The sequence below is a fragment of the Centrocercus urophasianus genome, unplaced genomic scaffold, assembly GCF_019232065.1.
Source record: "Centrocercus urophasianus isolate 14NV4802_14NV808 unplaced genomic scaffold, USGS_Curo_1.0 seq_2, whole genome shotgun sequence".
Taxonomy (NCBI): domain Eukaryota; kingdom Metazoa; phylum Chordata; class Aves; order Galliformes; family Phasianidae; genus Centrocercus; species Centrocercus urophasianus.
In genome coordinates, this window is record NW_024884755.1 from 298520 (window position 1) to 311873 (window position 13354).

General features: G+C 45.1%; 1 protein-coding gene across 2 annotated transcripts in view; it reads right to left on the reverse strand.

Moving 5' to 3' along the window:
• The window catches only part of RSPRY1 (ring finger and SPRY domain containing 1), a 32085-nt gene that overhangs the window by 14351 nt on the left and 4380 nt on the right, over window positions 1-13354 (reverse strand). For both annotated transcript variants that reach the window (XM_042821413.1, XM_042821414.1), the window contains exons 2-6: window positions 10383-10572; window positions 7160-7654; window positions 3891-3943; window positions 2458-2570; window positions 11-137 (exon numbers count right to left, since the gene is read on the reverse strand). In XM_042821413.1, the coding sequence (XP_042677347.1) occupies window positions 11-137; window positions 2458-2570; window positions 3891-3943; window positions 7160-7506 (640 nt within the window). In that variant the 5' untranslated portion in view covers window positions 7507-7654; window positions 10383-10572. The remainder of the gene's footprint in view (window positions 1-10; window positions 138-2457; window positions 2571-3890; window positions 3944-7159; window positions 7655-10382; window positions 10573-13354) is intronic.

Consider the following 13354-nt stretch of genomic DNA (forward strand, 5'->3'; position numbering starts at 1 on the left):
TTGGCTTTACCTGCTAATTTCTCAGCTAAACAGCCCAGCACCGCAGTTGTATTCCGATGTTTAGCAGGGTGGCAAGCATCATGACAAGCAGCAGCTCCACTTAAGTTTAATATTTCAGTCAGCTTTTGTAATGCATCCTGCAAAAGAAAATCAGAAGTCTCTTCAGCATGAGATACACAGTTTTCCCCCAGCTCAATATGTTACTTGGTGGAGTCACTGTCCCTGGAGGCGTTCAACCAAAGGTACAGATGTGGCACTGAGGAATATGGTTTAGCAGGCACTACTGGTGGTAGGCAGATGGTTGGGCTAGGTGGTCTTAGAGGTCTTTTCCAATCTTGGTGATACAATGTAGAAGTAATATGTCACAATCACAGAATCTACTAAAACCAGACAGCACAGGATGGTTCTGTTTTATTAAAAAAAATAACAAACAACAGATGGGAAGAGAAGCTCAACGTATCCAAGGTCTGCAATTTCACAATTAACACCAGTCTGTTAGTCTTTGTTACCATCTACATCTTCTAGGCTCAGACAAGTGAGCCACCTGCAGCAAGAGGAATTCAACGCTAGGAAAAGGCAAGACAACACCAGTGATATCTATGGCTGTATCAGTTTAGGGTGCTGCCAGCTTTGCAAGATGTCCTACAGGGCTTCCTTCACATCATGTGATTTTTTGTAGTCACACTGATTTAACAAATAGCAAGAAAGGAAATAAATAGAAAATGCTGTGCTTTGACTTGCTCCATTCAAGCAGTACAGCATGGACAAAATGCAAGATAGGTTCAGATGGTAACCCTCATTTCCAGGGTAGTCAGGGGTTAATCTAGAGCCAAATGATCCAACAAAGATCTCTGCCCTCCAGGATTTCTAAGTTCCCCTAACTTTCCAGACTTCATGAAAATTTCAGCTGATTCAAATATAAACTACATCATCTCAGGCTGGGATCTAATTAAAATAGAACTTCTCATACTGAAGTCATCAGCAGGCCTTTTGAAGAAAAAATAGCACTGCTGAAGTTGGATGCTTATTTGCTGTTCAAACAGCAGTCTGAGCCATGCTTAAATCAATTTGCTGCACTAGAGTCTGAAATTTGTATAGAGATAAGACTGAAAAGCAGCTATTCTCCTAAAACAAATACCACAAAAGCAGTGCTGATGAACAGGACTGACATGAAGTGGAAAGAATGGTGAGGGCAGAAAGGATGACTGAGCCAGAGACTCAAGATGGAAAAACCTAAAATTAGCCTCTTGCCATACCCTGCACTGCCTTTAGATATTATTAAAACCTTCAGAGACATCAACTACGTTGAGTTAAATGAAGACTTTATAGGCTGAACGGCTTACTGTGCTGCCATTTCAACTTTATGGACTTCACAGCCCACCGTAACAAAAACCAGCCTACTGTTCTCCAGCTGCAGCAGGAGCTGGGCACTGACTTAAATCCCTGAAGACCAAATACTTAAACTTATTCTGAATATGGAAAAAAAAAATAAAAAAGAACAGCAAAGACTTTAATGGGCTGCACATGACCTGTAGATGCCACAGCTGCAACTCCCTGCACTTTGCTGTGCTGTAAAGAACTGCAATAGGGAAAAAGCCTCTGAGCAACCCCAGGAGGAAGTACCTCACTGCCTCTTACAGTCAACTATTCAGCAGGCAATTGCACTGTGACTTTTGAAGTACAGGTCACCTGATGACTCAGGAAGTTGTACAGCTGGAAAAAAAAAAAACACAACAGAAATTCTTCACGTGGAGCAGAGGTCTGCATTTCCCTCATTAAAGTGTTTGCACCAGCACAGCGTGAACGCTGCAGATTGTATTTCCATCCAGGGCCAGTTTAATGGTCAGTAAAGAGAGTGCTCACATTTGCCAAAACTGTATATAGGTATTAAACAGTTAAAGTGTTGTTTCTTCAACTCAGGATGCTCAGTTGCACTGCATTCCTTACGTGCAGGGAAGAAACAAACTAAGTAGTGAGTGGTGCATATGCAGCTTTCAGATATTAGAGGAAAAAAAAACCAAAACACCCGCAGATGTTCACTGCAGAGCATGCATACTGCATGGCAAATAATGGCCTGGGTTGAAAAGGACCACAGTGCTCATCTGCTTCCAACCCCCTGCTCTGTGCAGGTCACCAACCAGCAGCCCAGGCTGCCCAGAGCCACATCCAGCCTGGCCTCGAATGCCTGCAGGGAGAAGAGAGCAATGGAAGCAGCTAAGGCCCAAAGTCTCCTTGTTCTTCCCCAGAAAGCTGTGTTTTTTCATCTTCTACTACACTGCTTCTAGTGTTAAGTAGTGATGAGATGCCAGGTCACCAAAAATGACTCCAAGTTACAAGTTACACCCATTTCTGAGCAGTTAACTGTCCTGCATAATCAACGAAACCCACCCAGCAACTATCATGGCAACCAGGGCCAACTGAAATTCAGCTGCAGATAAACACAGTGTTTCAACTTACTTTTGTTGGCAGTGGGCATTCATCAAGTAGCAGCGTTATGACGGCCGGTCCCAGCGGATCCTCTAGTGGAATAACTCTAATTAAAGACTGGACAACTTCCAGCCAACCTTCATCTGTCAACCACAAAAGAGAAGTCATGTTTAGAATTAGCACGGTGATCCAAGAGTTCAAAATACATCAGCAATGGAAATGTAGGTTTTCAATCATTTAAATGACTCACAGGCATGAGGGAAAATAATCCATATGTTTTAACTTTTATATCTATGCCTTAAGTTTGTAGCTTGGAAGTCTAATTTCAAGGAATAATAGCAAACATTGGTATTGTTTGGAGAACAGTCCTGCCCAGGCCAGAGCATATTCCAGGAAGGAACCCTCCTAAGCACTTGGTTCCAGCATCCTAACTCAAGAGCTCAGTGTTCAGTCTTATAGTTGAACACACTGCACTCATAGCCATGCTGAAAAAAATATGCCTGGCCAGAAAGAAAGCATCCTACCTGCTCTGCAAATAACATGGACCTCAGAACAAGTGTATTTGCTTCTCCCATGCCTGGCCTTCTAAACAAACTCTGATTACACAAGGAAAGAGAACAGGTAGGAGGCCTTGTCTGCTCATTAATGTGAATCAATTAGATGATAACCAACTACTAAAAGAGTGAGCAATTTGGATTTACAAGAAAAGTTGCCTGAGAAGTAAAAATAAAGATAATTGCATCTGCACACAAGTGAGGTTGGAAGCTTTGTGCTCCCATCCACAATGGCAAGTAAACCTAAATAACACTTCTGATCTTAGAATTTGTTAGTACATTACTCCAAAACACATTGTACTGAATTGCTGTCATATCAGATCAAGTTGATTAGCTCATCCCAATACAGAAACACATCATCTGGGACCAATACCAACTCTGTTAAGAGACTTCATTCAACTCTAGCAGAAATTTGTACAGGTCTCCAGTTGGATGAGCTCCTCCTCCCATCACAGAGATAAGTAACCCTCGTACTGACACAGCTTGGCATGCAGGCCAACTTCAGCACAGTGCTGGAACAACATCAATAACCTGGAGGTCTAAGGACAGCAAAAACCTAAACAGAGGCAAGTATTTGGCAGCAGAGAAGTACAGACTTTGAAGCATGTTTACATACATGGGCTGATTCTGCCCTTGTACAAACAGGCATTCTATGTGGCTTATGGTTTAATGTGTCTGCACTGAACTGCTCACATAGAAGCGTAACAGAGCTCAAAAAACTCAGAGCAACACCCAGCAGCTCAGTGGATCTTCTGAAGGGCAGAACTGTGTTTTGGAGCCCGAGACCCTAGAGCTATAGCAAAGCAATAGAACTCATACTAGCAGTGCAATTATTTTGCAACTAAAAATAGTGTTTGGTTTTTCCCCTGTGGAGTCACAACTGAAATGCCCAACACGGCGCCTCGGTACCTGTTTCTGCCATTTCATGCAACGTGATCATTGAATAAGGAGGCTCCTGGTCGCTGAAAGAGATATTGCACAGGTCAACGTTTATGCACAGCCTTCAATGCAACACACTGAATAAAATGGTAAAGACACAGTAAAATGAATCCACTAAGCATTTAATGGAGAGAAAGTCACATTGGCTGCAATGCACTAATGCCATTTTCAGATCTGAAATACAGCTGGGATTTAGGCTGTATTCTGGCTTAAAAAAAACACCTGCATATCTTCATTAGCTGGTCTGTGAAATGTTACCCATATCTGCAGGTATATATACACTGCTTAGGCTTATTGCTATCCATTAGCAAAGTCACTCAGAGTTAAGTAGCAGAGGTCACAAAGGGCAGCAAGGGCAGTGCACAAGGGATGCACCATCAACACACACTGCTCAGAAACTGCTCCTCCCCCCCTTCCCTCAATTGAAAGGCAAGCTATCTAGCAGCACCATACCCTACTAATTCATTAACAAGAGCAGCAGGAAAACATTAAGGCAGTTCAACAGGAAATATTTACCCCAATTCCCTTTCCACCGTGGAAAAAATTAATAATGATGCAGGTTGGACACGTTGCTCGGTTCGGTTTGATGGAGCAAGGGCAAGGACCTGTGGCCAGCTACATCAGTGCCCCTGGAAGCACCCAAAGCAAAGTCTCCAAGTCCTGTTAAGCAAGCACCTCCAGGACCACAAAAGCTTACGTGGTGGCACATCATCCTCAATGCTGCACTCAGCGCTTTTTCAGCATTATGAACCAACCCCAGACTCAGAACGATACATTCTACCATCAATCTCTGCCTCAGCCTTCAAAATAAGACTGGAAATGCATCACACAGAAGAATTCTAGAAGATCTCAATGCGGGTTTATCATGCAGATAATTAAACGAGTTACTCCAGAAAGATTAATTATGTCCCCCCAGCATTTGCTATTTGGAAACAAAACTATTTGTGAAGCAGCACTCTGTATAAATGGCAAAAATCAGAGGCTTAGAAATGGAACTCTACTCCTTCTAGGAAAGAGAGATATCTGGACAAGAAAAATCAGATCCCAAACAGTGAGCAGGGAAAGCAAGTGTTCATCACAGATCACACTACAGCAACTCAATGCGCAGTTCATCTCATGGCATCCTCAAGCATGAGATTTCATTACAGAGTTTAGAAGAGGAATGCCAGGAAGGCTTTGGCCTCCCACTGCCCAGACTCCAATCTTCAGCTCTTCATTGCTGTGCTATCACACCGAAGCCTACATTTCCAACTGAGTGTTACACACGTCTCCATTTAAACTGACTTGACTTGCACGTGGTTTTTGACATGAAAATATGGCTTCCCTACCACTTCCTTCTGTTTCAGTTGTGGTGCTTCCAAGAAGATACAGCTCAATGAAGAAACAGGTGATAAAGAACATACTTAACCCTACAGACTCACTCACACTGGAAAACAAAACTTCCAGACATGGATTTTCTTCTTCCCCCCCTCCACTGTTCATTCCTATTTACCTAAGAAGGGTCGTCATTAGCTTAAGGTCTCACAGAAGGTTCCTTAAGCTTCTTTCAGGCACATTTGGATAATCTGCCTCATGAAGATGCTCCCCCACTACTCACAGCCACAGGTCTTTGTCCTACAGAATGGAGTCTTGTCGTATTTGGCTGTGTTATACAACCAGATGTGTCTCTTCACCTGCTGTAATATTTAAGCAACAGACCACAGCAACCCCGTGGTGCTTGCAAGACAGAATCTGGAGTACTGTATGCACTTTTGGGATCCCCCATGTAAAAAATGGGGAGCCCACGAGAAAAGCGACCCAAAGCCATTTCCTGGACTTGGTCGATGCTTGCCAAGGCCCTGAGCCACCTGCTTGACTGGGGCTACGCTGGAGGTTGGAGTGGATGAACTTCCAGAGGTCCCTTCCAACCTACTGAGGGTTTAGTGGGCACGCTGGTAACAGGTTGACACTTGGACTGGGTGATCTCAGAGGTCTTTTCCAACCTTAATGATTCCACAGTTTCGTGAGTCGAGGGAAGCGTTTCACTGAGCCAGTATAACAAAATACCACAGCTTCAGGAATCTGTGTGAAATAGGACTCCAGGATCAGTGACTGTGGTTGCTATAATTCAGCAGCAAAGGAAAGTACTTACAGGATTACAAAACTGACTGCAAGAGCAACAGGACCAACTACATACAGAAGCGTTGTGAAACAGCCTGAAGACATGACCTCAGGGGAAAGGGGAAGGCATCAGAGGTCAGGGAGAGGCTTTCAAGAATTTTGCACAATTTTCACTTAATATTTTGAAGACAGATCCTAAAGTAAGAGGTAAAATACTGAAAGCAACAACAGCCACCAGCACGCCAATCCCCTCCCAGCCCCAACTACACACAGCTGGTACCACACCTCTACAGCTTAAATTCTGCTATTTCCACTTAAGCATTTTACAACAGGAGCAAGGAGCAGGGATACAGGTAGAATCAAGCAAGGCTCATGTAACCTGAGCCTCATCCATCCCACTTGTGAAGCTACAATAGCATTTTTCCTTCTGTTCTGGTCTGATTCCTAGCCTGCACCTAACCCAGAAGAGATGAGCCAACTTCACCCTCCAGTTCTGAGGTCCTTTTATAGAGCTCCATAAAAAGCAATGCAAACAAAAACAAAACAAAACCACCCAAATAAGTGTCTATCCATAAATATCCCACACACCCTCAGTGGATGCTTTGAGCATGCAAGGAATGCAACACTGCAACCATAAGCTTGAAGAGACACAACATGCAGACTTGAAAAGCACTCAGAAAGAAAACCTCAGTCTCTTTATGCAAACTGACAACGGTCAAAACTCTCAATTTTGCTGAGCCACTTCCAAAGAAGTAGATGCAGCCTGAAAACAGAAACCTTGCTTAGTAGTCAATGTTCAGGACAGAAGTTGCCAAACTCTGTAAGGTTTGCCGCTGCCTAAGCTGTGTATCTACACCAGATAAGCAACACTGAGCACACTCCTCATCCCATCTGGGTGCAGGCCCACACAGGAAGGTGAGAAAGCTCCTCAGCTCCTGCAAGAGTCTGTATCTGGGCGCTCAGGAGCTATGGCTATTACCTAGGAAAGGTGCTCCTCTCCTAAGCCTCCAGATGGAAACACGCTGCTGCTTCAGGGAGGGCCAGGTGTAGATCGGTGAGAGGATGGAGTCACAGTTTGAGAGAAGACAAGAACATTGTATTTTCACTCATGTTGAATTATTCCTTGAGGTGGTACTTACTTATCTACTAACGTCCGAATTACAGCCAGTGTGTCAAGCACTAGCCCATCCACATTCTGTTTTTTCCTTCTTGGTTCATGAGGCCCTCTCCCCCTCCTAGGTGGTCGGACAGGGTCCCTTGGGTGGCTCCTTCCATCAGGTGCACGTACCCTACTGCTCTCTGTTTGTCGATGCTGAGACTCCAAGCTGTCTTCTGCTCCGCTGTCATCGCGGCAAACGCAGGAGTTGCCCATGGTGCCAGCCCCCAAGGCTCCCAGCAAACGGGGAACGTGGTGCTCTAGAGTCAACAGTAAACCTTGGAAAAGGCTTCTGCTAGCATGGAACACAAGGAAAGCAACTACAATCATCTAGGAAGTTTCAAGAGCAATGGTTGTGTGATCCTGAATTGCGGTTGTTTGCATTATACGCGTCGCTGCCAGCAGGAATGAATGGAAGTTGGAGGCTTAATTTCCGACAGAATCGGTTAAAATGGACATTGGACATCCAGGTGGAGGGCTGAAAAAGCAAATCCAAAACAAGAGTCAGTCTTAACTTCAAACAGCAGAAGAATTCTTGTATTAGTAAACAGCACTATCCATGGCATATCAAATAAACTAAGAAACAGACAGTTTGCATCTGCAATCCACAGGTGTAGGGGAAAAGGATGAACAAGGAAGAGCAAGAAGTTCTCTGCCTGGGTAGCTTCTCCCCACACTTCATTTTTACACTGCCTGCTGTTTTCCTGCACGTTTTCTGGCTGCGGAGGAACAATTCTGTCCTTAAGTCCAGTACACTGCCACCTTTTAAGTATTAATAAACCACAGTTTCATGTTCTCTTTACTGCCCATACAGACACACTGCTTGGGCAATCAAACTGAAGGCTGCACTATTCACACCAGGAATACTCCAACTAATTTTGAGACAGATTCTACAGGTTAGGATTCGATTTCCCAAGACCCAGTCCTACAGTTGTGGCCTATTGCAGCAACAAGTGGATCGAACCAAGCGTTCAGTCCATCTGTGTGCAAATGCATCTTCTCAGAACACGTCTGCTTCAACTGGATTCTAACCCAAAGAAGCAGAAAGAAACATTTTCACAAACCCCATTTTAAGGTGATAAAATCAAATAGATTTTGAAAGGGGTGCTTTCTGTGGATGATGCCCCATCCCTTGAGGCTGGATGCGGCTCTGGGCAGCCTGGGCTGGTGCTTGGCTACCCTGAACACAGCAGGGGGGTTGAAACAAGATGATCATTGTGGTCCTTTTCAACCCAGGCCATTCTATGATTCTTTGCTTCTAGCATCAACCAGCCCTTCCCTTTTGAAGAAGGGAGACCAATTCAGTCCCTCTTTTGTTCTTTATTCGAAGGGTCTGGATCAACTACAGGCCCAGTAGTAACTGGGGTTGTAGGACATGCACAGGCAGATGGAGTGCAACCTTCTGTCACCTTCAGAGAAAAGGATACTGCTGCCTGTGCAGCTCCTCTTCCCAGCCCCTATGTCCTGATGGAGGGAACTGACATGAGGATGAGGGAGGCCCTCAAGCCTGTAGGGGCCTTACTCCTGATACACATCCCTGTATCAGGAATATTAGCAAGAGCAATAGGATTCAAAACCCTGCCTGATCAGGAGTTATGTTTGCAAGCCATGAGGTGTGTGTCTGCACAGCCTTATATAAAGCCTCAGGTAAAATAAAGCCCTGCTAAAGACATCGTTTTGCTACTTACACATTTCAAGCATGCCAGGATAAATGAACGACTCAAAAGCATAGCGTGCAGTTGGTCTTCAAAGAATTTAAGTGAGAATGATGAGTACCAGGTTATTACTGTTTTACAATTATTAAATAATCCTACATTAGAGGAAATTAGAAGGAAATGGAAGGCAGTTACCACCTTTTAAATACAAAAGGTTCCCTGACATCTCAGCCAACTGGCAGTCGTGCAATGGCTGACTGTTATTTGGGACAGAAATCACAGCAACGTGATTTGGGAAGCCAGCCACCAGTCATAGGAGCAAGCATGGCATCAAGGTGATGCTATGCTTGATGATGTCACACCAAGGTTGGCAACCCTGCACACAGCAGGGGGTTGGAATGGGATGGTCATTGTGGTCCTTTCCAATCTAGGCCATTCTATGATCCCATGATTTGAATGGACAGCCATCAGTAAGAAATCACTACAGACAAGCTCTCTTCTTTGTCCTAAGTATGTTATCTTCCTTCAGTAGTGCTTGGTATTAAGGTAACTGAAGGTGGGTTAGGAAAACAAAGCCCATGGTGGCACACTAAAGGCAACAAATACAAGAGCTTGAGCTTTGTTTCAAGAAACTCATAACCAGCAGATCATGACAATGGTTGCAGTAGCACAGCATGTTTGCCCTGCTCTCCAAGCTGTTTGAGCACAGCAAGACACGGGACTGCAGGCTCAGTAGTTCCCCATCTGAGCCAGCTGCTCAGTCAGCAAGGAGACAGCAGATGCAAGGGTGCCAAGAGATCACAGAATCATAGAATCACCAAGGTTGGAAAAGACCTAAAAGATCACCCAGTCCAACCGTTCACCTATTCCCAACAGCTCCCACTAAACCATGTCCCTCAACACAACATCCAGCCTTTCCTTGAACACCCCCAGGCTCGGTGACTCCACCACCTCCCTGGGCATCCATTGCAGTGCCTGACCACCCTTTCTGAAAAGTAATACTTCCTCATGTCCAGCCTGAATCTCCCCTGCCGTAGCTTGAAGCCATTCCCTCTGCTCCTATCACTGATGACACGAGAGAAGAGGCCGACCCCCAGCTCACTACAGCCTCCCTTCAGGAAGTTATAGAGAGCAATGAGGTCTCCCCTGAGCCTCCTCTTCTCCAGGCTGAACATTCCCAGCTCCTTCAGCCTCTCCTCATATGGCCTCTGTGTTCCAGACCCCTCACCAGCTTTATTGCCCTTCTTTGAACACGTTCCAGGGCCTCAATATCTTTCTTGCAGATGCAAGAAAACATCCCTGCAGATGCAGGGACCTTCAGTGAAACTGTGCAAGACCACAGCCAGACTGCTTCAAGTGACTTAAAAAGAACACCATGAAGACTTGATTTAAGCAAAAAAACTCAAATAACATTTAAAGAGAGAACCAGTTACATCAAATGCAAAACGTGTGTGATCCTAGGGGAAAAATAAGCATGTATCCAGATCATTTTAGGGCATTCTAATAGCACAGCACTGAGATACTGAAAACAAGCAATTATGATCAACTCACCCTTAGGTGTGTTTGGTTGAGGAAGAGCTGGGCTTGCTCATAGAACTCTGCAGTGGAAGTGGACTGTATTTCTGCAGGTTGCAGATGCATTTGTACTGGGAGAAGCAGCACTGTGTCTTTATCAGCACATGATAAAGCGGGCAGTGAATCAGCACAGCCAATCACTTTTAGAAGATACGCCAAAGAGTCTCTGAAAACAGAGAGGAAAAAAAGAACAATTCATTTGGGAACTGCCCCCAGAGCGAAGCATCTCCCCTCCCCTCTGCAATGCCACCAAGTCACCCTCAAATTACTGCTTGCAAAAGGAACAGCAGCAAACATTTCTTAGGGATTGGACTCCGTGATTCTTGTGCACCCCTTCCAATTCAGGGTATTCTGTGCAGTGACAGGATAAACTCCCCTTATTTAGTAAACAGCTGAGTCTGACAGCATCTGCTTGTACACCAGGCTAAGTAACACACAAGGAACTTGCTTCCAAGCTTCAAAAAATTGAAAGATTAAATACTTTGGCACAGAAGCTGATGGAAGAGGTTGCTACAGATCTGCCTGGCAAACCAGCCTCATTTGAACAAGGTCCAAATGCAGGAAGAGAGGTTCTGAAGTGCAACTAAAAACAAACAAACCAACAAAACCACCTCTTTTGAAACAGTGATGCGTTTGAGCTGGCAAGATTAAGGAAAGGTTTACAACATGATAACGAATGTGAGCTCAGCATCTGGCTGCTGGCAGCCAACTCAACAGTGAAACAGAGGCCAAAATCCTGCACAACTGGAACAGACGTGCACAGAGGAGATACAGGTGTCACCAGCACAAGGAAACAGAAGGGATGCCAGGGCAGGAGAAAACTAGAATGCATCAGGATGCATCTTCGAGAAGGATGAAACATATCGGGTTGTGGTTTTTTTTCCCCACTAAGAGGTAAAATCCTCTGCATATAAGCACAGAAACTTGGTGAGACTGGAAATTAAACTTCAAGCCTTAGGAAATATCTGCTGTCAGCACAAACTGGACGCACAGCCAGTGTTTTCTTGCAGAAATACTTAGTGGTCTACTTGAAAATATTACGAGAATGAAAGATAACTGTTTTTCTTTTGAAAGGGTTTGCCTACAAGAAGGGAGTTTGCAGGGATCATCACACCAGCAGTACTGAGGCAGGATAAGCAGACCCTCTTATCTGGTAGTGGACACTCAAAGAGGGGCACAAGCACACAACAGCAGATAAATGGGCCCTGTTGTAGCATACCTGCCCCTGTGTCAGCAGCAAAACCTCCTGAGGCAGCTAAACAAACTGGCTCTAAGAGAATTAATCTCCCCCAAGCCATTTGTACCCTTTTTTTCAGTAGTTACAGTGCTAAGAGTCTCTGCAGCTGCTGCTGAAGCCAAGCCATGTCCCATCCTGACACCGTGATCAGCTGTTAGCCAAGCAGCCCAGCCCTCTCACAACACAACAAGTCCCACATCATACCATACCAGGAATATTCCTTGTTGTTTCTTGGAAAGAAACAACAAAACACAAACATCAGCCATTGAACTGCATGTTACTTGAGTGATTTCCACGTGCCCAGAGGTGCAGATGGGCAGCCAACACGAGGAGGTCATCTGATGGAGCTCACCAATGGAGAAACGGCCAATGGAGGTGGCCTTGGTCTTGTTTGCTAAGAATTGGTGATTCATCCTCTGAAATATTTTGATGCAGCCAACCATAACACTGCCTCACGATGGAAAAAAGCCTCTTCTGCCCATGAAATGGAGCATGCTGCCAAGAAAACAAGAACCTTCTCATACACATAAATGACTAAAGAGGGTTTCAGCTGCTACAAGAGCTTCTCCAGCTCCTGCCACAAGAGTGAAAGCAGCACGTTCTCCTCTTAGAGGAGCATGATGTAGCAGTTTGGTCAGGAAATGATGCAACTTTCCAAGCTCAAAACAAAGTTCTAGGCAGCAATTTCCTATTAAGGAGGAAAATGATTAGAAATACTTCCGCAGCATCTTTCCTGCCCCCCCAGAAATGATGGTCCTAAAAATGAAGGCACTTGTGAGGCCAGCCAAAGGCAAAGTTCAAGTTACAAGTTCATCAGCTTAGACCTAGGATGTACGCCTTGTGTTTGCAAACAGAGGCCGCTGCAACACAGAGAAGACGTCAGATTTGGGATGAGCAGGGAAGGTGAAGAAGTAACAAGAACTCCCAGCAAACTGAGCATCCCTGGAGGTATTTAAGAAAAGAGCAGATGTGGCCGTGAGGGATGCAGCTAAAGAGCTCCCAGTCATGGGCTGCTGGTGGGCTTGATGATCCTAGCAGTCTTTCCAACCTCCATGATGCTATGATTGCAGATCCACTGAGGTCAGAGGTAAACCCTGCAGCTGAGCAGTTTGTGCAACTGAAGAACAGGAGCTGCTTGGTGCCCACACAGCAACCAACCAAATGCAGAAGTACACTGCAGACCTCAGTCAACTCCCTGCCTATGCTTCCGCACGTGGTAACTGAGCAGCATCTTGCAGGATCTGAAGCAAAACCCCCATGCAATTATTTTGTTTTCTTCTAAAAATATCCTGCAGGGTTCACACCATGGGAAACAGCATTTACTGGCACGCAGCGTGTCACTATTTGCAATCAAAGCCACTGCTGCAGTCATTTGGTCTCTTACTAGTCATAGCAAAAGCATCCTAAACCAAAAGCAGACTGACCTGGAGTCTGGCAGGAAAGTCTCAAACTTCCTAGCTCTTACCCAAGCGCCTCTCAGCGTTGGGCTTTAAGCCTCCAATTCCAGTTCTGTTGGAAGCACAACGCTCCTGAAGGATCTGCTTTTCTGTCGTGGGAGCAACAAAGCAGGAAGAAGCAGCAAACCCTAACACCACAGCGGTTTCCTTTTCTGCTGGCCTCCTGTAAGCCACGTTTTATAGCCTGCTGTCTCCAAAGCAACCCTGTGGCAAGGAAGAAAACCCTGCCTCACCCTGCTGGGGTCAGGAAGAGC